Source organism: Acipenser ruthenus, chromosome 18, assembly GCF_902713425.1.
Source record: "Acipenser ruthenus chromosome 18, fAciRut3.2 maternal haplotype, whole genome shotgun sequence".
NCBI classification, from domain to species: Eukaryota; Metazoa; Chordata; class Actinopteri; order Acipenseriformes; family Acipenseridae; genus Acipenser; species Acipenser ruthenus.
In genome coordinates this window covers 16,711,094-16,735,492 of record NC_081206.1, presented here as the reverse complement: position 1 = coordinate 16,735,492, position 24,399 = coordinate 16,711,094, and the positions used below count along the sequence as shown (strand labels likewise).

The 24,399-nt window shown below is 37.9% G+C and overlaps 2 protein-coding genes across 12 annotated transcripts in view; one reads left to right on the top strand and one right to left on the bottom strand.

Annotated features, from left to right (window-relative positions):
* The first annotated feature begins 1,435 nt into the window (after nucleotides 1-1,435).
* On the top strand, nucleotides 1,436-20,883 carry LOC117419499 (protein farnesyltransferase subunit beta-like). 2 transcript variants are annotated; one of them, XM_034032288.3, is made up of 12 exons: nucleotides 1,436-1,680; nucleotides 2,792-2,856; nucleotides 5,888-5,960; nucleotides 6,109-6,200; nucleotides 6,816-6,962; nucleotides 7,826-7,909; nucleotides 10,277-10,363; nucleotides 13,032-13,161; nucleotides 14,345-14,477; nucleotides 15,318-15,429; nucleotides 16,137-16,251; nucleotides 18,450-20,883. In XM_034032288.3, the coding sequence occupies exons 1-12, from the start codon at nucleotides 1,582-1,584 to the stop codon at nucleotides 18,567-18,569; spliced, it is 1,257 nt and encodes a 418-aa protein (XP_033888179.1). In that variant the 5' UTR covers nucleotides 1,436-1,581; the 3' UTR covers nucleotides 18,570-20,883. The 2 variants fall into 2 exon arrangements, with proteins under 2 accessions (XP_033888179.1, XP_058847313.1); XM_058991330.1 differs by lacking the exon at nucleotides 1,436-1,680 and adding an exon at nucleotides 2,219-2,305.
* LOC117419511 (protein max) overlaps nucleotides 20,708-24,399 on the bottom strand; it is a 19,228-nt gene continuing 15,536 nt past the window's right edge. For 6 of the 10 annotated variants that reach the window (XM_034032306.3, XM_034032332.3, XM_034032323.3 and 3 more), the window contains 2 exons: nucleotides 23,562-23,700; nucleotides 20,708-21,989 (listed from right to left, as the gene is read on the bottom strand). In XM_034032306.3, coding sequence (XP_033888197.3) covers nucleotides 21,781-21,989; nucleotides 23,562-23,700 — 348 coding nt within the window. In that variant the 3' untranslated portion in view covers nucleotides 20,708-21,780. The remainder of the gene's footprint in view (nucleotides 21,990-23,561; nucleotides 23,701-24,399) is intronic. The other 4 variants (XM_034032315.3, XM_034032349.3, XM_034032376.3 and 1 more) reach the window with 1 other exon arrangement.

The window sequence follows — 24,399 nt, the reverse complement described above, 5'->3', positions numbered from 1 at the left end:
GATTGGTCTCAGTCAAGTTGGGTCTTAAAGGATCCCAGTGATTCTGCCTCAACAACATGACCAGATAATCCATTCCATACCCTCACTACTCTCTGTGTGAAGAAGGTCTCCTTCCCTCTGTTTTTAGTCTATTCCCACTTACTTTCCAACTGTGTTCTCTGGTCCTGGTTTCTGTATTGTGCTTAAAGTACTGGTTTGGGTTAACTATAAGAACATAATCACCTCTGATCTATTCCATGAACCTGTTAAAAAGAAAGCTCCTCCTACCTTTCTGACCTTTACTTCCAATTGCACCCCCTCAATTCGTCTCTCAAATAAGATCGTGCTTGTGACTTAAAGAGAAACTTGTCACTAGGCTGGAATAATGTAGTTATCTTAACCAATGTATTCCTCTTATGATTAAGATGTACTTTGAAATGTTAAAACCCAGCCACTCAAACAGTCTTCTCTCAGCTGGTACACAGGAGTCTCCACATGTCAAGTCTTATTCAGTGTGAGACTAACGCATTAGCATGTTATTTCACTCTCTCGCACATTGCTAAGCTTATCTGACGCATTATGAGTAAAAAAATATATCCAGATGAACCCACTTTATATCATGATTGTCGTGCAGGCATAATTTGTGATATAAAGCGGGTCGTGATATAAACCGGGTTTCACGTTTGCCTGTGAGAGGAGCACATTCCGAGTGCGAGAAAAAAAAAAAAGAATGAAAACTAACGATGGATTAAAGAGCAGTGTTTTAATACTGTACATTTAGTCTTACATTTCAACAAATGCATAGTTTACTACAGGACAAATATGTTTTGTATCATTACGATATATATAATGGGCAGCTGGCTCTTTGAGCTTTTATATATATATATATATATATATATATATATATATATATATATATATATATATATATATATATATATATATATATATATATTATAATTACTGTAAGACCCAGCCAAAGCCTTCCCAAGAAAGCTCAAAGCCTGTGAGATACAGCTTGGGAGACATTTCTGGAGTAACAGAACTCAGAATGAACTTGAAAAAAGGGTTATAATTGTGACATACTTTGTACAGGCCCAAACCTGGTCGTAGCTTTACTGCAAACGAGTGAAAGTGAAAGCAAGGTTCCAGCAAGAATGTTATCATGAAACCTTGGTTAATACCCTAAATGGCATGTATTTCTGTCTGTTTTTTTAATGAACATGTTAACTTTAAAATTAAAAAACAAAATTAAATAAACAGTTTAAAAACAATTATAAAAATGTTGAGAGAATGTCACCCTTTCGTGAACAATAAACCAGCCACCTTTGGAGAACTTCAAAGTACAATAATAACCGCTGTTTCTCAACCTCCAGAGAGCGCAGCATCTGGATATTGCGAGATACAAATGTTAAATAGTCGTCTTTAAAAAAACGCGTTTCACAGTACAGCGAGTACTGGAGCAATCCCTGCTGAGCTGCCGTAGCACGGCTTTCCTTTGCAACCGCCCAACCCGCAGGAAACCCAGTGAGAGTAGGTTCAGGGGAGAATTAATATTAAAACTGGATTTACGTTATTTTCGGTTAACTTTTTTGTGTTATCATGGAGGAACCAATTTCAGTTTTGCGCTGTCTTGGGGAATACCATAACGCGGAACTGTTTAATGAGGACAATGTGAAGACGGTTACTTCAATCGAACAGGTGATATACTGTACATAAAACAAAATCAAACACAAATGCTGTGTACAGACTGCACGTTTATATATTGACCTAGACATGATGCTGACTGGGTTACACCAGGGTTATAAAGTTGATAAACGTTAACAGCGCGGAGCAGTGAATTGAATCTCACCGAGATAGATCCAGTGCTGGTTTTGTATATTTTCATCGCAGCGCAATAACGAGTGGTAATCACAGATTAGCGAACTGCTCAACCTTTGTATTGTCTGTAGCTCTGCTAAGGACATAAGAACGATTAAGACTCTGGCATATTAAACAGCAATGTCTAAAAAAACATAATAATAATAATAATAATAATAATAATAATAATAATAATAATAATAATAACACAAGGCTTCAACTTGTTAATCATTTACATTGTATAATTGGTGGTTTTAAAAATACAGTACCGGTCTCGATGTACATCTAAAGTTTGCAAGACCACAATACAAAGCAGTTTAGATCATTTTAAGAGACGTGCGTGCTTCGTTTTTTTTTTTTACCATTGTATACCCGTATCTGATATAGCACAGTGGATGTATATTATGAGGGGATTCTTATGGGCGGCAGTGTCACAATCATTTCCAGGAATCAAAACAGAATACAGGTATATAAACACCAGCATTTCATATCATGCACCTTGATCAGAAATCTGATGTTTTAATTCATTTCTGATTATTTTGTTCACTTTAAAGTTCACACACACCAAAGCACATAACATTTCGGTGTACAGTCATTCCATATCCTTATGTACAGTAACTCCCTATAAAGTATACATTGCAAAATGCATTCAAAATGGCCTTTTCTTTTTCTTATCAGCTATAAATGGATCTGTATACTACACAATACGACTGTTTGCCATTCGTGGTTAAATTCATGATTTTGTTGCCAGTTGACATTTATTTTCATTATGGAGTCTTTTATGTGTGCTTGTCTTTGATAATTTACTGTGGGACCCACATAAAATAAGATTAGCCTATACCTCCTCTTAGTCTTTTTGTATCAGAATTGTAAACTAGATATCAATCAAATGATGTTTTTACTTTAATGCTGGTCCAGTGTCTTAATACAAAATCATCTTTGTGTTAAACAGAAAAAAGTTGAAGACAGTGTACAAGACGTATTCAATGCTTACAAGAAAAACCACAGATTGTCACCGTAAGTATTACTTTTCTGCAGTTTACTTCAGATTTTTAACCTGCTTTTAAGTGAGTTCAACTAAGAGCAGTTAATTTATAGTAAAAGTATTTGCTCATACGAGTAAAGTCCATTAAGAGCACATATTAAGTACGATAAATGGATAAGAAGAATCTCAACTAAGAGTACTTACCAAAAATGTGAATACGGATACCTATAAGAGTAAAATCAAGTACAAGATACAGGAAACAGTTATAATTAAGAGCAGTAGTAGAATACGGCAAGGTATGGAGCAGTTCAGTGCGAGTACAAGCTGATGCTAGTAATGGTCCAGTTGGGCGCCATATAGTCCAGTATAGTCGAGTTGTGAGGTTTATAGATGCTTTCTGAACAGGGGTGTCTTGAGGAGGTGCCGGAAGGTGGTCAGGGACTGAGCAGTCCTGATATCCGTGGGTAGGTCGTTCCACCACTGAGGGGCAAGGGTGGAGAATGAGCGGGCTCTGGAAGCGGGGGAGCAGAAGGGGGTACAGCTAATCTGCCGGTGGTGGAGGAGCAGAGGGGGGTGTAGGGAGAAATAAGTCTGGAGAAAGGAGGGAGCAGAAAAGTCGAGACACCGATAGTTTTAAATTGGAGATATATAATGTGTATACTAGAAATGGAAAAATAAATACTGTAATAATATAATTAGTTTGCTACAGCTATATAGCTGACTGAGTAATATCAAAGACATTTTTAAAAAGACTTGAGACTTCAGTATGACTGTGCTGATTAAACATGGGCCATGTCTGAACACAATAGCAGTTTATTGTACAGTCTTTTCAAAGCTGTATTCAGAGCCATATTGGGGAGTGCTGTGAGCTTATGTAGCTCAAGAGACATCCCTTGGGACAGCCCAGGTCTATAGCACTCTTTTTTTATTCATTGTTACTAACCTGATTTTGAAGTTGCATAACTAACCACCTACATCAATTCCTCATCACAAGTTTATTGTTTTCAAAATATTCTGCATACCCATTAATGGTAGTACAGCCTTACACACCCCTGATTATACCACAACACAATTGTCAGTCTGTGCTTGAGAGAGGCCCTGGACTGAATGGCAGGCAGAGGGTGTTCATCAGGATAGAGGTCTTCCCTCTGTCTCACTCTCAGAGCTGTGAGGGGAAGCTCAACAGATAATATTTTACAGTAATCAGATACAGTATGCTGTATGGCTGATATTCACAATGGTTTATAATGCAGTAGTCTTCTGTAATAGTTTCCTGAACACATTTCACAAACATCATGCTTGTGTGTTCAATGCCACTACTAGGCAGCTAGTTGCAGATGAAGACAACACAAATTCCTAGATTTCCCTAAGTGTCTGTTTGTATCATTTGCGGCTAGATGCCATTGCAACTGCTTTGTGCTGCATGGCTAGCTTTCAGACATGGTCTGGAAACTCTAATATGTTAATGCTTATTTGATTGTAGCCGGGCTAGACTCTTGAGTTATAACAGCTCAGGTGTATCAAGCAAATTGGTTCCAACAATCATACCCAAAGATGAAAAACCTCTAGCGACAACGACACCTGCAGCAATACATCAATAACAGTGACAGCTAACATCTTCTATTTTGGACTTAACACTGTGAGCAAGGCATGCAAATGAGGGAGTACCAACCATCTGATTTAAATCGTGAGATTTGAATTTGTTTGTAAAAACTAAATAAAATCTCTGTAGCAACTTGACTACTCAGTAGTGTCACTAGATAGTCTCATCTTAATGTACTGCTTGATCTTTGGTCCAAGGAGTAGTTTTGGGCAAATGAGTCAGATGCAAGAAGTGTTGTGACACTGTCATTTTCTTCACTGCTGGCTGATGAGTCACAGCAAATGAAGTGTGTGGGTAATGGCATGCTGCAGAAATCCGTGACTAAACATTGCACTGACAGTTTATGCAGAGCCAGCCTAATTCAAATTGACATGTCGTTCTATATTCCTAGCAGATATTAATTAAAATACTCTAATCTTGAGTGAATCCTTGTTAATAAAGTCACGCCACAGACCACACTGCTAAATTGTCAGCAGTGTTGGTACATTGAGTTCTGTTTAGGGGAGCTGGGGGTAATGTGGGCATATTGGTTATAGTGACAGTGTTCCTTAACCATGAACTCCTATATCCGCTAGAATCGTATTCCTGTTGAAATTACTGATGGTTTCCAGAGATTGCATTTTAATGTATTTTAATATATACGTTGTACATGCACTAGTGTGCAAATGTATTAGAACACCTCAAGATCGGTCATTTCTATGTTTTATATACCTACCTGCATGAAAACCTCTAGGTGTGAGAATTTTAATTTTTGGACAGTAATCAGCGATATAGAAACAATAGGCACTTGTGTGTGAAAACGTTAGACCACTTTGTGCTTTAATTTGGCATCTTAAACAGCTTCTTAAAGGTCTCCTGCATTTTACCATCTGTGTCTTTGTGTTCCTTTTCTTTTACTATTTTAAATGAATTGCATGTGTGGCCTATTAAAGTCATCAATTAAATTGGACAGATCTTCAGGTTTGATTTCATATATATATATACAATTTGGGTACACCAGTGGATTTACACTTTGACCTTGAGTTGGTGAAAATCAGTTTTATCTTACACAGCACCCTGCATTATATTTGTTTGCTTGCTTCTTTTACCTCATGCTAGACAGCCTTTCTTTTCTACTAGGCACAGAGCGTGTTTATGATGAACAGTTGGACAGCAAAGCTTGTATAAAATGTTTCAAGAAACGCTGTGTAGTACAGTGTGACAAACTTAACAATTCAGCTGTAAAAAAAACATTGATTGTCAGATCCTAGACATGAAGCTAAAATTCCTTGTGCATGCAAACTCGCAATCCTTCTGAATTGGACTTCAAATTGTGACATTGATTCCAATGCAGTCAGTTCCTCATGCAAATAAATTAATGTTCTGTGAAGTGTAGATACCTAGTGCTGTGTCTAACAAATTCAAAAATAATGTGCATTGGTTTATCTTCAAGCTTCTGAAGCTCCTTGTCTTTCTTTCAGACCCAGTCTGCAACGGGAGCAGCATTACATCTATTTAAAGAGGGGTTTACGACATCTTTCAGATGCCTACGAGGTACGGTGTCTCGCTTATCTTTCAAATCATTTTTTTTAAGACGTTCACATATTAAAACACTTTTTTACATGGCTTCTTCCAAATAAAGCTACATTTCCAGTAACACTTTTACCAAGCTGGAACATCTGATTCTGTGTCTCTTTGTCAGTGTCTTGATGCAAGCCGGCCCTGGCTTTGCTATTGGATCCTACACAGCCTGGAGCTCCTGGATGAATCAGTCCCTTCATCTGTAGCATCAGAGTAAGTGGGGATGAAAAACACTGTGCTGCTTATAAAGTGGCTCATATTTTTTATTTTTATGAAAGGGTCATTGATAGGGTTTTAGTACTGTGTAGGTGTGTCAGGTTTAAACGGATGCATGATTCAGTGTGGGTTAGTGCTACTGAACTCTATTTTCTTTTGAATGGTCATTGTTTCTCCAGATGCTTCTTTGTAAATTTGGCATAATAAAAGTCTAGGATTTTGACTTGATCGATTTGTACCCTGTCAGGGTAAGCCACAACTGGATTTATTTTTTTAAATAATTTTACAGCACTGGGGAATTACCCTGCATTGCATCAATCACTTAGTCAAAAGTGTAGAGTACAAATCATATGAGGTTATGATGAGGTTGTATAATGCACTTCTGAAACTGCGCTATTGGGACCAATCTTCCACTGTGAGCAAATTGCCCTTCTAATATCAGTCACCGCAGACTAAAAGGACATCAAAGAGTAACCAGAGTCCTACGGCCATTAAGTGTTAAAGGTACTGTTTAGAGATGCCAAATAAACTTTAAAGCCCTAGTTCTGTGGCTTTTAACAAAGAAGTCCGGTTTCAAGAGAGATGAAATCCTGTTGTCACTTTGTCCCCCAGTGTGTGTAAGTTCCTGGCCCGATGTCAGAGTCCCAGCGGCGGGTTTGCAGGGGGCCCCGGCCAGCATCCGCACCTCGCTCCCACTTACGCAGCTGTCAACGCGCTCTGCATCATCGGCACAGAGGAGGCGTACAACGTGATCGACAGGTATGCAGTCTCTTCACAGTGTTTTAGTAATATGAGACACACAAGGAAGTCCCTTTTAACTACCTAAACCAGGGAAGGGCAACTCTGGTTTATATCATAGGTATAATTCAATGATAAAAGTGTTTTGAGGATCTGATCCATTGTTTAATCAGTTCAGTTTAGTATAAAGACTTAGTTGGAACAAATACCTGGACTGGAGGTGCTGAGGTCGCCTACCCCTGATCTGAACAGCAACCGATATATTCTGTATAAATCCTGTGGAAAGAGGTGGTGGTATTTAGATGCTCCATTATTTATACCAGTGGTCCTCAAAGCTGTGCCCATGGGGAAATTTGTGCCCGTAAAACCAGAGTCCAGAGACATATTCTGGAATACTGAACTAGCAGTAAATTAAATTATTACAATCTACTACTACTCTGTCTCAATCTGTGTTTGTGCCAGTTCATAAATCTGCATGTTAACATGATTTTATTTTACATTCAATTTACCTGGACTGAAATTAATTTTGACATTTAGTGGCCAGTGACGTAGGCCTTCCTATTCATGATTAGGAATTCTGAACTACTGTCCTAAACTATGAATATTTCTTTGCAGCAGATTATAATATTAATCATTTTATAATGATGATGAATCATTTTTTATAAATATGTGCTTAATAAATGCTGTCCATAAGTCACTATTTAAGACTAAATTGTTATTTATTTATGAGTTTTACCTCCTTCTTAATAATTGTCTAATTGTGTTAAAACTAATAAGTGCTTTCTGATTGCTTTGTCATGAACGATTCAAATGCTTAAATATACTTTATTGTACAGTGCAGTTTTAAAATAAGTTATTTTAAAAGTGCTTTTCTGTTTTCATAGGCAAAAACTGCTAGACTTCTTGTATTCACTGAAGCAGCCTGATGGGTCGTTCATCATGCACGTGGGCGGTGAAGTGGATGTCAGGTGTGTTTGTTCACTATTCGTACTGTTTGCAGCACTCCTCTGAGCTCACGGTTTAGTGCCAGCTGCTAAATGAGAAGTATACACAACAGTATACCCAAAAAAGGCTATTAATGCCTACTTGTTCACTAAATCATAGGATTTAATGAATGAACCATCTTGCAAGTGTAGTGGAACTCCAAATGTAATTTACTGCCAGTGGGATATTTATTCTTTGTTTTACCTTCCAAAACTGTGTTTTCTGCAGTGGTGACTGACCACGACATTTGCTAAAATGAACACATGGCTGCCTTATTGCACTGGGAGTAAATGGGTAACATTTTTTTGTTGTAACATTGCATTTTTGGAAGTCTTGCAGAATTTGAGGGGAAGGTTATCTATTCAGGGTTATTTAGTGAACAAGGGATCTGAGTAATGTTAAATGGGCAATAAACGTCCCACCCCAGGTTTTTGTTATTCGTAGAAAATGTATAATAATTTGAGGTGCCGGGGCAATTATGAGACGGTTTGCTTGTTAAAATCATATGTGTATATTTGAAGAGTGCATGATTATCTGTTCAGGGGTACCAAGATATTTAGCAAGGTCTGAGTTGGTTAAAAAGGGCAACAACTGACCCCCAGGACCACAGAACCCAGGTATAACGAGATGCACATTCATTGTTATATAATCTGATTACAGAAATATTCGTAACTAGCTCATTTGGCAGAGTCCTTGAAGTCAGCTAGACAGCCAATACAAGGTTAGGTCAGTGATATTACACGCTTGGTGCTCTGCCTCAACAGATCAGGAGACAGAGCCTAGTGCTACAGACGAAGCTGACATTTGAACTTTGGCCTCCTCGTGCTGCTGATCAAGAGCAGTCACTAGCAGGCACTGGCTTCTGGAAAACCCATGGCTGCACCAGCCCTGGAGACAACTGTGCTTTTCATCCCCCAAGAGAAACCTCTTTTGTCTAAGGCAGCTTGTCATGAACTGGCTGCATTGAGCTGCAGGGGTTACATTTGTACAGCAACAGTGCTGGACTGCAATCAATACACCGTTCAGTTGCCCCTATCCTATTTTGGGAGTAAATTAGATTATGTTGTATTATATATCGCAGGATGTTTTAAGGGTGGTGTCATGTGTATTTGGCATGTAATGCCCTCCTGTATGTATAGATATATTATGAGTCACGTAGCTACAAAAGAACGCTGTATGTAAAGAAAACATTTTAAAAGCTAAGAAAACCATTTTTGGTTTGGTCTATTTTGGATATAAGCTGCCGTAGCAGTTCTTGACTGATAAATTCTAACTCAAATTGGCTGTTTCCATTTTCCTGTTGGCATCTATGTTACCAGTACCAGTACTGTAGAGGAATTGTATGTTTTTACTGATCTAAAGGGGTAACATAGCTAATCCAAAATCAAGTCTGTATACTGATTGCTAAGAACAACGATAAATGGATTATAAAAGAACGCTACATACTTCTCTTTGATTTGACAAGGAAAGGCATCAAGATCTGTAAGGAAATGTGTTCAGACAAAACAGGACGAGTATCACTCGTTGATCATACTAATGCTTTGGTTTTCTGAAAGCAGCTGCTGGATAATCAGAAGCTGTTGAAATGCGTTCCTTGGATGAACACACTGCAGGATCACTAGGTCAGAATAGCCAGTGATTCATTTCCCCCATCACCGTGTTCCTGTATGCAGTGCTTCTCTGGCACGGCAAACAGTGGAGGTTACAGAACCTCCTCCAAGGGATTTGTACAAGACGCCTTGGCAAAGTGCTGTTTTTCTATACAAGTCCTCTCAGCACTGCTCCAAAGTTATCCTTGAATGCTGGCATCAGCAGTGATGTAAACCCTTGTTCCATGCCAATTTGAAAATAAAAAAAAAATTAAAAGTTCCAGCATCACCACATCACCAGCACAGAACCTACTGATTTAGTACCTGCTCAGTCATATGCATTGTTTATAGATCATTATAAATGAAAGTCTGTAACATTAAGAATAATATATATATTTTTAAGGTTGTAAAGGTTTCAACGGTAAAATAAAATAGAAATCTTGAACTATAGTATTTCACAAAGCATTTAACCAAAAATGTACTGTTTAACTGGAATGTTGCATTGATTTTTAAAAACATTTTAAAAAAAGTTTCAGCATTTGCAGTATCTTGATGCACTGTAAACTGCTGTAATTGAATATTTTATGTGACAATCTATTTAAAATGTGAAAAACATGTGAAATCAAGTTTGTGTGATAGTTTAAATTATAAACAACCGTTTACACAGTTTAATGTCTTAAACGTAGATTTACACAAAAAAAGCGGTATTTTTTTAAACCATGCTGTGCGTTTTAAAGCTGTCTTTCTGTTTTCTTTGTACAGAAGTGCTTACTGTGCTGCTTCGGTGGCATCCCTGACAAACATCATCACGGCCCCGCTGTTTGAGGGAACCCCCAGTTGGATTACAAGGTTAGAGGCATCAGCAGCACAATACATGACTCAGCATTCTGAGACTCAGTCTCTCCCTCAGGACATTCCTGCATGTGATGGTTTCCTGGAAAATGGGGAGAAGCTCGTAATATAAGCAGGATAAGAGAGTTCTGCAGGTGTTCCAAATTTCTGGTGCTGAGTAACAGTGTTATGTATTTAACCCATTACTGTTAAACACTCTATAGTGCTGAATTTAGAAGTCCTTAAGTTCAATGACCAAGCCAGAGTGATGCCAAAGCTCAGTAGCATTAGAGCCATCATGTGATTTTTTTAGGAGCAGTGATGTCAAAGGCAGTTGTAAAACTAAAGTTGACAAGTTTCCTTAATATGTATGCATGGTGGGGAAATAAGGCTCTTGTTATACAGCGGAGGTCCCATGAAGCCGCATGGAATCAATCTAGCTGTGAATCAAAGGGATTTTTGTTTTAACACGTGGTCTGTATGTTCAATTTAGGTACTTTGCTTTTCTGAAAACTTATTTTTTAAGCAATTGTGCCTATATTAATATAAAGAGTGTTGGATATTTAAACCTAGAGATCAGTCTGAATAAGTATTGGTGCCACTGTATGCTGATGTCCTAATTTTTCCTTGTTTCTTCCCAAGAAAAAAAAAAAGGAGCAATTTGTTACCCGAAGCGTTTTGTACCTACAAAGTCCTTGATGTATCTAGAAACCCAATATTGCCTCATGGCTGCTAACTTCTCTTTTGCTTGTGCTTCTGACAGAGCTGGGTAACCAGCAAGCAGATGGGAACTGAATCGAAGGGATTTTTTTTAAACATACAGTGCCTTGCGAAAGTATTCGGCCCCCTTGAACTTTGCGACCTTTTGCCACATTTCAGGCTTCAAACAGAAAGATATGAAACTGTAATTTTTTGTGAAGAATCAACAACAAGTGGGACACAATCATGAAGTGGAACGAAATTTATTGGATATTTCAAACTTTTTTAACAAATAAAAAACTGAAAAATTGGGCGTGCAAAATTATTCAGCCCCTTTACTTTCAGTGCAGCAAACTCTCTCCAGAAGTTCAGTGAGGATCTCTGAATGATCCAATGTTGACCTAAATGACTAATGATGATAAATAGAATCCACCTGTGTGTAATCAAGTCTCCGTATAAATGCACCTGCACTGTGATAGTCTCAGAGGTCCGTTTAAAGCGCAGAGAGCATCATGAAGAACAAGGAACACACCAGGCAGGTCCGAGATACTGTTGTGGAGAAGTTTAAAGCCGGATTTGGATACAAAAAGATTTCCCAAGCTTTAAACATCCCAAGGAGCACTGTGCAAGCGATAATATTGAAATGGAAGGAGTATCAGACCACTGCAAATCTACCAAGACCTGGCCGTCCCTCTAAACTTTCAGCTCATACAAGGAGAAGACTGATCAGAGATGCAGCCAAGAGGCCCATGATCACTTTGGATGAACTGCAGAGATCTACAGCTGAGGTGGGAGACTCTGTCCATAGGACAACAATCAGTTGTATACTGCACAAATCTGGCCTTTATGGAAGAGTGGCAAGAAGAAAGCCATTTCTTAAAGATATCCATAAAAAGTGTCGTTTACAGTTTGCCACAAGCCACCTGGGAGACACACCAAACATGTGGAAGAAGGTGCTCTGGTCAGATGAAACCAAAATCGAACTTTTTGGCAACAATGCAAAACGTTATGTTTGGCGTAAAAGCAACACAGCTCATCACCCTGAACACACCATCCCCACTGTCAAACATGGTGGTGGCAGCATCATGGTTTGGGCCTGCTTTTCTTCAGCAGGGACAGGGAAGATGGTTAAAATTGATGGGAAGATGGATGGAGCCAAATACAGGACCATTCTGGAAGAAAACCTGATGGAGTCTGCAAAAGACCTGAGACTGGGACGGAGATTTGTCTTCCAACAAGACAATGATCCAAAACATAAAGCAAAATCTACAATGGAATGGTTCACAAATAAACATATCCAGGTGTTAGAATGGCCAAGTCAAAGTCCAGACCTGAATCCAATCGAGAATCTGTGGAAAGAACTGAAAACTGCTGTTCACAAATGCTCTCCATCCAACCTCACTGAGCTCGAGCTGTTTTGCAAGGAGGAATGGGCAAAAATTTCAGTCTCTCGATGTGCAAAACTGATAGAGACATACCCCAAGCGACTTACAGCTGTAATCGCAGCAAAAGGTGGCGCTACAAAGTATTAACTTAAGGGGGCTGAATAATTTTGCACGCCCAATTTTTCAGTTTTTTATTTGTTAAAAAAGTTTGAAATATCCAATAAATTTCGTTCCACTTCATGATTGTTTCCCACTTGTTGTTGATTCTTCACAAAAAATTACAGTTTCATATCTTTATGTTTGAAGCCTGAAATGTGGCAAAAGGTCGCAAAGTTCAAGGGGGCCAAATACTTTCGCAAGGCACTGTATGGCTTGTTTCCAATAGTTCTATCCATTTGAACACAAACAGCTGAAAAACTAAGAAACTTTGGTTCACGCTTCAGAATCTTAGTTCCCTTTCACAATTTTCTTAACTAATTTTGCTTTCAGACTGCAATCCAACAGCATTTGTAAATTGTCACTTTCCTTAAAAGACTGGCCTCCCCTCCTGCTAGCGGGATTATTCAGTTCTGTACAGTGATGTCACTGTTCTTGCTCTCCAGGTGTCAGAACTGGGAAGGGGGTATTGGTGGTGTACCTGGACTAGAGGCCCACGGTGGTTATACTTTCTGCGGAATGGCTGCCATGGTGATTCTTCAAAAGGAACACATGCTGGACCTCAAATCCTTGTTAGTAAGTCATGTTTGCAGTGCAGTGACTACAAAATGCCTTGAACCAAACCGTTTACTCATGATATACTGGAACACAGAATTGGAGGTTTTACTATTGCACCTTCTACTTTTAAATGGCTATGAAAAATACTATTTGGAAATTGCAGGCTAATATGCAAATTAAATGAAGTTCTTGACAGTGAATAAATGTTGTGGGGAACAAAGAAAAAATAAAGAAGGGCACTTTTTCAGGAACTGCAGTTTAAAATGTACAGTTTGTTCAAAACAACAACAAAAAATATAGAAAACTACCCAATTCGAGCAACATTATCTGTCGGTGGCAGAATGCATTTTAAATTGGTAAGAGCTGTCGTTTATTTAATTTAAAACAGGTTTACTTTTCTTATTAAGATCTGTCATGTCATGCTTGCACCCTAGATAATGGCTGTCATGTCAACTTGAAAGACAGCAGGACTTGACAGAGGTTGAAGACACTGTCTTTTTCAGTCAGTCTTACCAGAATAACACGGGGAATCAATTTGCATGCAGGAAGTTCATATAGACATTTAATCTGCATTAAAAACACTGTGCACCAATTTGTGTCATAACAGCCAATCTGCATACTGATGTATACAAGACTAAATAAACACAAATGTTGCATGCTACTTTATTCTATAGTTTTAACAGTATTCTACAATACTATACAATGACCTCCCTGTCTTAGGCTGTAGCTTTCTGCATTTAAAAAAAAAATAAAGCTGATTCTTATTAAACTAATTAGTTTCAATTGAATAATCTGTGTAGTAATGCTATGGAAACTGTTGGAATGATTATTGGGTATTTTTTTAATATCATCATGATTCACATTTTCATGGCACTGATGGCTCTAATTCTTTATTTTCAACCGCAGTGGGGGATGTATTGTATGTTGAAATTAGGTACTTTGATTTTCTCAAAACTTATTTTATCAGCAGTTGTGCCTATAGTAATATAAAGAGCGTTGGATATTTAAACCTAGAGATCAGTGTGAATAAGTATTGGTGCCACTGTATGCTGATGTCCTAATTTGTCCTTGTTCCTTCCCAAGAACAAAAGGAGCACTTTGTTACCTGAAGTGTTTTTTCCCCTCAAAGTTCTTGATGTATGTAGAAACCCAGCATTGCCTGATGGATGCTAACTTCTCCTTTGCTTGTGCTTCGTGACAGCGCTGGGTGACCAGCAAGCAGATGCGATTTGAAGGAGGGTTCCAGGGCCGCTGCAACAAGCTGGTCGATGGCTGTTACTCATTCTGGCAAGCTGGACTGCTTCCCCTCCTGCACAGAGCCCTACATACACAAGGTATGGGTACTGCCAGAGTTTAATACACTGCTCCCTCTTTGTCTCACAGTTCGATAATTCACAAATTCAGCAGAAGCACTGTAAGGCCACGGTGATGGTACATTTCACTATATGCATTACCGGTAACTGGAAAAAGAGTCTTTCTTTTTGCTTGCAGTAGATTTATCCTTATCAAATGGCATATAAAACTAGTGCTATTGAAAAGAAAGTACCACAAGCTTGTTTGGATTCCAATAAAACAGAGAAACTAGAAATGTGTGTTTTTGTTCACAAAAACAAACCATTTCTGTCATCCCAACCAAGAGTGATCACTGGCTGTGATACAAACGCATTGACCTGTGAGGCTGTTATTGGTAAGTTAAGACCACCAGTAAGCAAACTAATGGCGTGAAAGGCAGTGTAATTGTAATGTAGTCACTTGCAGCCTAATCTTACTGTGCAGTAGTTATGGTTACATGAAAAATGCAATCCAGCAAGAACACCTCCTATAAAACTTAAATAAGCCTTATAGTTTTCACTGGAGAAAGCCTGTTTACCATGATAAATAATAGCAATACACATGAGGTCCTATATTAGTTAATGTGGTGTCGTTAGAACAGCAAGATTTGTTTTTTTTATAAGAGTATTTTTAAATTCTGTGAAGCCGTTGCTGAGATACAGCTCTTATAGTGGAACCAAACTGGTTTGACTACTTTAAGTACATCAGGGCAGCCTAGATTCATAGTGTATGTAATACGTTTTTGTAACAAAATTCAGTCGAGCATAACGAAATAATACCTCTTCTTTCATACCCGTGCCAGTGCTGATTTGTGAATGTCTAACAGCAGTGTGTTGATACAGGGGGTTCCAGTCTCAGCATGACGAACTGGATGTTTCATCAGCAGGCTCTGCAGGAGTACATCCTTCTCTGCTGTCAGAACCCATCCGGAGGGCTGCTGGATAAGCCTGGCAAGTGAGTGATTGACAGCTTTGATATTTGCAGCTGCAGGGCTGAGTACGTGATTGGCATGCTCCTCAGCGTTTGAACCGTTATCATTCAAGGTCTTCAGATCAGAACATTTCAGATCTGCAAGACAGGTTCCCAAAGCTGGGCAGATGCTTCTCTCACACCCTCAAAACCATTAACCTGCCACTCAGATAGCTCAGAATACAAACAAACAAAACCAGCGCCTCCTAACCAGAGTTGCAATCAGCAACCAATTTCCTAATGGACAGGTAATACTATAATCAGAAATCGATGCATTGAGGACACTTGTTTATTCAAAAACAAGAAACAGGACAAAATGTGTAACTTTTCAATACTGACAACATGAATATATATATATATATATATATATATATATATATATATACACACACACACACACACATGCAAGGCTCTAAATAGGGCACCAGGGTGATTAATCGATCTCTACTCCAAACAACATCTTGATGACCTAACGTTTTGAGATGCTGCCTTCATACTCAGTACACCGCTGCATTCAGTTTCTAAACAGGATTGATGATGATTATCGTATGTACAGTAAATATAGGTCATGGTAATCTACTTTTACATGCCACTGATGATATTGTATTTACAGCCGTAAATAATAAGTGACTAAAATTTTAGCCCAGTGGTATGTATTGCTCTAAACATTTGCTTTTCATTTCCTTCATTAGATCCAGAGACTTTTATCATACCTGCTACTGTCTAAGCGGACTTTCTATAGCACAGCATTTTGGGAGCCGGGAGATCCATCACGAAGTGATCGTGGGCAAAGAGGAAAACCGCCTGGTGAGTTTCCTGAGACATAAATACTGTCAACGGGTTTTCAGTAAGCGATCCTGATGTTACACTAAAAAAGCTGACTGTACAGTAGTAAATTGATTTTCGGGTCATTCCATCCCAAGTGAGATAATGAGAGTACTGGCATGTTGGACTGTAGTTGTACAATTAATGCAGGATGGTGTACATGAGAAATGGGGAAACATCCACTCTTTCAGCTGGCTTGACCGAATGTTTTTAAGTGCGGGATTAGTCCTTTCCTTCCCTCCTTGTTAATGATGCATCCCCTGAACCATTTCATTTACACCATTGTTTAATCTCTCAAATTGAAGATTTCATAAATATAATCTAATTCAACTTTACACCAGTGATATTTTCCCATTTTGTCATCACCCATCTCCCCTAGTGGGAAAGCTAGGAACAGGACCCAGCTTGGGATGGTTTTAGTCTCCGGCTACTTCTTTACAATGATACAGCTTTATAAGAAAATAGCTTGTTACCGTGTTTCCTAATGAGAGTTAGTTTGAGTTGTAAGGTCTGATTGTGTCACGAGTAGAGAGCCTTCCTCACTTTACAAAATGCAAAAGGTTTCATTGTGTTACTCAGGAAAGTTATTTTTTAGAATATTACCTTTTTGGACTCTAGGGAAGCAGCAGCCATAAAAGGGAATATACTTTATATCCTCTGCATTGTTTTAATACTGTATTTAATTTATTGATAGCTTGTGTTTTAAACTGTTCTACAAAAATAATAATAATAATCACACAAGCACATAGATAAACTTCCACCTGCATTCTCTTTTTGGCAGTGTATTACATGAAATAGGTATAGCACCATCTAGTGTCAGCAGGCAGTAGAAACAGCCCCATTCATGATTCTTCTATCTTGTGAACTAAAATTTGTATTTCTCAGTGCTGCATAGAGGTTCTCAAAAGCAACGTACCTACAAAACTTAATATATTCAGTGGAGAAAGTGGAGATTATTTATTATTTATTTGTTTATAATAGATTAGGTTACACACAAGCATGTGTCAGTCCAACCAGACCATCATCAACGTGCATATGAAACGGGGCAAAATACCACTGTGAACAAATGAATTAACACATTGTGTCAAATACCCATTATAGCTAATGCATGCTGAATCTAAAGAACATCACACACACATTACATTGTCGCCAGTAATACATCAGTACGTGAATATATTTTATAAGAAACATGTTTGTGAACCTGTGTTGTATTTTATTAGTGTAAAGGGTATAACGGAAGAGGAGTTACAGTAGCTAAAGGAGCTCTGAATGAGCTCTGGGGCTCTTTCACATTCATTATTATATTACAAGAGGTCCAGAGAAATTACCTGAAAAAGATTAATGGGGGACTCTGAAACAGACAGCCACTTCCGAAGGACGCTACTGCTTCTTGAGGAAACTTGCACCCTGCGTAAAATTCCATTTGTATTGTGAAGATATAATTGCAGTACCCGCACTGCATCACTTAGTAACGAAAAGATAAGCATATGTGCTAATTAGGGTTCAAAGCATACAGGCAGAAAAAAAGAGCCAGGATCTGCTGTATTTAAAAAGGGTTATTGTGTATAAACAGAATATGGGGAAGTAGAAAAAAAGGTTTTGTTCTGGGAACGAATTCCATACACAAGTGAAAAGAGTAAAATGATTCACAGCAATTATAGGTGAGTGGCATGGCGCATTTTAAAGGATTTTTCTCCTTCAGTTATACAGGACCATAATTAACATTGCTTTTGTTGCATTGCCTCATCACACAAAATAGGGATTTAAAAATGTATCTATTATTCTAAAGTCGACTATTTGGCCACGTACTGCAGTGCTGTATTATCCCTGACCGGGCCTTCTTATGCTCAGTGATGTGTGGTTCTGCAATTATATAAATCTCACACTTTTCTGCACTATCAAGACAACCGGTTATCCACTTGTGATAAAACTTGGTATGGACATTCATTATTTCATTTAAGAGACTAGAATTGTTCGTCGGGTTTTTAGATGTTATTCCATGCATTTAGAACTCTAGAGCACTTGGTGCCACTGGAGACCAAATCAAAACTGGTTTGCTTGGGATTTTAAATTGGCAGACAGTGCCAGTGATCTGATGCATCAAGACTTGGTAATCTAGGGTAATATCTACTTTTATGACTTGTCAATGAAAATCTGTTTAATCTTTTTCCTCCCAACAGGCCCCAACTCACCCAGTGTACAACATCTGTCCTGACAAAGTAGCACAAGCTGTACAGCACTTTCATCAGATGGCTGTCCCTGGGAAGAGTGGATCAAGTTCCCAGACTCCTAACCTCTAATACTTCAGAAAAAACTTCGGGTAACATCATAGGTTTAGGCCATTTATAAGTAATACTCTGGTTTATCATTAGCGTCTGCATGGACATCTGACGCTGCAAAATCCTTGTTTCTGCACGGCCAGCTGACTCGTGGTACAAGGAAGTGAAGATGCATGTGGAAGTTTGTGAACGCAGTCTGTAAGTGGTGAGCCTGAATTAAGAAAACCAGTGCAGGAGTTCATTGGGAGTCTGGATTGGATTTTTAAAAAATGCAAATAAAAGGTGAATGCGTTCAATATTGTATTCCAGGACCAGGTGATTAAAAACCAAGATGTTACTTTGAATGGCTTTGTGTGAAGGGCAAGAAATGTCTAGTGCCACTTAAGGCCTCCACAGTGAGTAAACGTGGTGGGTAGTATCCGTATTCTCTACCTATGGTGTTACCCAGAAGTACTGCAGCAAGAATTTTTTTTTTTTTTTTTTTAAAAGCCATGTAGGATCATGTTAGAATTCTAACTAGATTTTTAGTTTTACTAATAAATGTTTGAAATCTAAATTTACTATTCTTTTGTGTTCGTTCATTATTCTTTGCTTGCCAACAGTACCAGGCCCAACAGCATCAATTGACTTCAAGAGGGAATTTCTTTCAAACAACTTGCCTGAGGAACTGGTGTCAAAATTGGCAGGAAGGGCAGCTGAGGGCCAAAAATGAAACCTTTGATACAGTGAAACCTAACTAATCCAGCCCCTCTACAAACCGGTACTCTTGTATAATTTGTGGGTCCTGACCCAAATCCCTATTGATATGAATAGTGCGACATCCTCTACAAACTGGAACCTGTGTATTCTGGCATCCAGCACGATTTTCGGCCTCTTCTGTGTACAGTCTATGTAAATATGACTTTGCAATCCAGCACCGGATTGTTTAAACATAAGAAAGACGTTGCGTATATATTCACAAGCCCTGTCAGCGCCATTCTGAATTGTGCAGGTGTTGAACAGCAACTAAATGTCTAAACGTCCACACAATGAGCTCTCTCTGGAAAATGTCTAAACGTCCACACAATGAGCTCTCTCTGGAAAATGTCTAAACGTCCACACAATGAGATCTCTCTGGGAGGAAAAAATGTGCTTATCAAAAAAGCTGAATGCTGCCAAGACAATTGTCCGGTCCTAAGTGACACCAGATTGGACAGGTCTTACTGTATTGTTGTTTCAGCTCTAGTGGAACTATCATAGGGTTTATTTGTAGCAATGAACTTCTCTGTTGCCACATTCTTTATGTTTATTAAATCCACTTACATAATTGGTTACATTTTTCCTACTCTGCACACATTTAACATGAGTGCCATATCTGAACTTTAGTCACCGTATGTTTAGCATTATGTGATGTGATAAATATCAAAATAAATGTGGCAATAGTCAAGGACATTTCTGCAAATCCACCCTACGGTACTTTCCTTAAAGGTAAAACAGCTTCTACTGTGTGCATAGACTAGATTAATTTGATGAATACCGTAATGCCATAAATATCTGCAGGCCTTTATGCGCTTTTTTGCGTACGAAAAAAAAGCAAACATTTTTGGCACATCAAATTCCACTAACAATACATCCTTCGTACATTGCAACAGGTTGCCAATATTTCTGGAGCAAAATAGGTTCTTTGGGTTTGATTCACAAATATTGATGGCTTTACATTATCATAGAAATATTGCATCATCATACTTGTTTTCCAGAATGATTAAGCTTACCTTACACTGAAAATGTAGTCAGTAGTATTAGAATCCACTATTTTTTATCTCCATTTTAAATTCAAAGTGGTCACTTCACTTTTTATAGCCATCATGTACATAACATATATACCGTTCAGCATGGTTTGAGTCCTCATTCAAAATGTGGACCCTTATGCACTGATCCATGTCTGTCTCATTCTGAATGGTGAACTGAGGAACTGCCTTGAATTTCCACCAATATTCTCAGAACTAAAGCCTCATACAAGAGTCGTTCACCAAGCTGCCTGGACTTTTATCGGATTACTCCGAAACTATTTTATTCAAAATTTTAAACCTGTAGATTAACAAAATGCAGGATTAGGAGGATCCTTTCTGTATACGCACACTGGTTTCCTTTGTTTTTTCATAAAAAAAGACAGATCCATCTTTAAAGGATAAAATAGTTTTATTTATAGTCTCATATTAAAGGTAAGCCTTAACTTGCAAGACAATTGTTGGCAGTATGTACAACATACCTGTAATTTCCATGGAATGGAATTAAACGTGAACAAATATCTATTTAGTACACACTAATTAAAGTTCTAATAATGAAAAAAGGAAAAAAGACACAAAACATATACATACACCCCTAGTCAGCCATAATGCTTCTAGAGGCAGCTTTTTTTTCTTTTTTAAAGAATTGAAATTGGCTAGATTAATACAGTGTAATGCACAACACACTGACATGGACAAAAAAAAAAGTCTTCACTTTAAAAAGAAAGAAAGGGCACTACCTTTACCTGTACAGCATTCATGAGACATTCATTATTCAGCCTAGTATATATCTGGGGAGCCTAGTATTTAAATACCTTCCCATGGTTTTTTGTTTTTCAGAATACAAAATACAAAACAGCTGATCTTGGTGCACTTGTAAAAAAACAAAAACAAATAAAAATCTGATCGATGTTTCGGAAAAGCCTAACAATGATACATCCATTTAATTAAATCACTGGCTCAAGCTAATATAAATAAGTTAAAGCGTATGTTTACCATTGGGTTCTTCTCAATTTACATTTAGAACTTTTCAGCACCTAAAATCTCAGGGTGCTTATAACTTTTTTTTTATGTCACATTCTTAAGTGGAAAAATACAAATATTAAAAAGGTAAACCGACAAATCCTTGAGAGGGGAGGGGGATGCGCATAACCTCAAATACAACAGATTACATATCAAAAACAAGATTTTTTCTTCCTATTGCTGTGCATCACTCTCCATAGTTAAGCTGCTCTCCTCAATGCGACAGCTACTAAAATTACTGCAAGAATCCAAATGCATCATCAAGTCTTTTAATAATAAAGCTGCCACATTGTATAGATTTTTTTTTTTGTAGGTGGTGCTGACAAACGAAAAAGCTGGGCCATCAAAAGGCTTCCATTCTCTTGACAAACAGCATGAAGGGCGTAAAAGACAAACTCAAAACAGAAGTCATACATGGGAGTTTCTAGTGAAAGCACACCAGTTTATTGCCGTGCCGGGTGGTTCTGATTGGCCTCCACTCGTGGTTTCTTTCTGGTTTGGGGTTCCTCTGGCTCGGACTCGGAGCTCGAATCAGACCCTCCATCGAAGGCAGAGACCGCGCTGCCCTTGGGGTTGGTGTACAAGCTGCTGTCGGATGACGAATAGTTAGCCTGTAGTTGGGTGTTTCCCTTCGCCTTCTCCAGTGCACGCACTGAAAAGGAAAAGGAGGCTATATGTATAAAGCTTGCTTTTAAAATCACCTGCCCATAAGCACATCCACACCCATGCCACACAAGTGGCTTCAAATGTCCCATTATCTCAATGATTCTACCTGAAATTACTCAAATACTGTTTGAAATGTTCTGATAATTCTGTGTTAGGGTGCCTTCACTTCAGGAGTTGTTCAATAGTTGTAGTTACCTGTCAGTTGTATATAGCATAGGCTAGATCAGCGAAAGAGTCTTTATAGAAGTAAGCCACTGCTATCCTGGCTTTCCTTCAGTTTTGCGGTCAATACACTGCTGTGCACTAGCTGGTTTATTTTCATAGATACATTAGATCTTCAATGACAACTACAAATCAAAGCTCCTGAACTACTTGCCAAAAAAAAAAAAAAAAAAAGTATTTACAATAAGAAACACCAAGTAAGAATGATTGCTAACATCTAGGGCTGTGTTCAAAGGTTTGTTCACTAGCCAGGAATTCAAAAGGTAGTTTTTTTTGTTTTTTTCTGTTAACAGAAACCGTTTGACAATGTGTGAATGCTATAAAGCACACATTAAATGTCACCCACATGCAACATTCAATCTTTTGATTTGTATAAATGCATATTACGTAAACAAAAGTTGTTGTATTAAAATCCGCTACTAAATTGTTACACGTAGCAACTCTATATGGTGCCACTGCCATGTATGGAGCAGGGTATGGTATCCAAAGCACTGGGGGGTACCTATAGTGGCTGTATTGCTTCAGTAAAATATGTACTGAATACCTAGTGTAATAAACAACATGTATTTTTATTTTGAATTAATTATAAAAACATGATTACTGTTCTACATAATGTATTTTTAAACTACATGTGTGTTTCATTCCATTTACATGGATTACCTGTAAAATAGGATTTTTGAAATCAGGAAAAAAAATTTTTAGAATAAATTTTGATAATTTTCCTGACTAATTCATATCTATCTATCTATCTAATCAGTTACCCTATTTACATGTTTTATTCATGCTACTTCATTATTGATTTAAGAACCTTGCTAGTATTATAGAAAAATATAAATGTTGATGAATGCTTGCTTTTACTTATAATGTACATGTCACATTTAAGCGGAAGTATTACCTGAATAGTATCCAATGCTAAACTTAATGTACTGATTATTTTGACACTAACTTTCTTACTTTTGTATCGTATTACTGAACTCATTTTGATAAAATCTATAGACTATATAACCGTGTTGTGTTATTGTTCGACTGTTTCATTTCCCGGATCTTGAGCTTGGTTGGAAGTAATTATTAATTAAAAGTGCTAATTTATTAAAACCATTACACACATATCTGCTAGTTACTCTTGCCTGGGTATTGTAAATATATTTACTTGTTCATTCTACAGGTGCTTTTAGTTTGGTTCTGTATTCATATCACACCGTCACATTGTTATTTATTGGCAGAGAGCAAACAAGGGAGAGCTTAGTTTTGTGCAAGAGGCTTTATTCCATTCCAATGAATACCTTCAATCGTGCCTCCGAATGGCAGAGTATCTGCCCAGCCCTAACCTCCTCACCTTGTTGCTCCAGCAGGGCGTTCTGTCTCTTGAGGTCGTCAATGTCCTGTTGGTGCGTGTGGTTTTTCCTTCTCATATACTGGATGTACTCTGTGGCTTTGTCTAGGATTTGAGCACGGGATGCCTGTTTGATAGATTGCTGTCAGCGACAGATTACAAACTAAAACATACAACGAAATGTTATCGTTTCCTTAACACAGCATTTCTAAAAAGGTTTCAGTGTAACCCCAGTGACTTCAACAACAAATTACAGAATGATGGCCAAAAACATTAATACTGGGGGAATACTGAATACATAAACAATACAACACAATTTATAAAATATACTTAAAATGAGTTCCGAGGCTCTTTTAGACTTTGGAAATACTAAGAAAATGAGGAGCCTGACCTCGATACTAAATTCCTTCAAATATGCAAAATACTTCTCTATTACTTATTACAATGAATAAAATACATTATGAACACCTCACTTAAATTCAAGTTCTATCTTGTATAGTGTATATTGAAGTCTAAAACATCTTGAAGACATAAAATTAGGGCTTTCGGTTTTCAGCATTTAAAAAAAAAAAAAAAAAAGTACTAAAAATCAGCACTTTAATCATTTTCAGGACCATAAAACATGTAAAAATCGGTTAAAAACGACCCTCATACCGATGTTCCACAATAGAAAGTGGTAAAACTAAGGAGTGTGGATGTTGCAGAAAATAAGGAGTGTGTGTGTAACAAACCAGATACGAATTGACACAGGAAGCCTTCTTGCGCGCATTCTCTCTGAGCAGGGTTTGTTGGGAAATGGGAGTTAAAAATAAAAACAAGTGGAGATTCTCTTTATCGGTTT

Bases quoted from the DNA above. Each gene is read 5' to 3' on its own strand.
- LOC117419499 (XM_034032288.3), top strand. From the start codon at position 1,582: ATGGAGGAACCAATTTCAGTTTTGCGCTGTCTTGGGGAATACCATAAC. The intron at 2,857-5,887 runs GTAAGTATTACT...TCTTTCTTTCAG, and splicing joins AAAAACCACAGATTGTCACC to ACCCAGTCTGCAACGGGAGC. The intron at 16,252-18,449 runs GTGAGTTTCCTG...TCCTCCCAACAG, and splicing joins GCAAAGAGGAAAACCGCCTG to GCCCCAACTCACCCAGTGTA.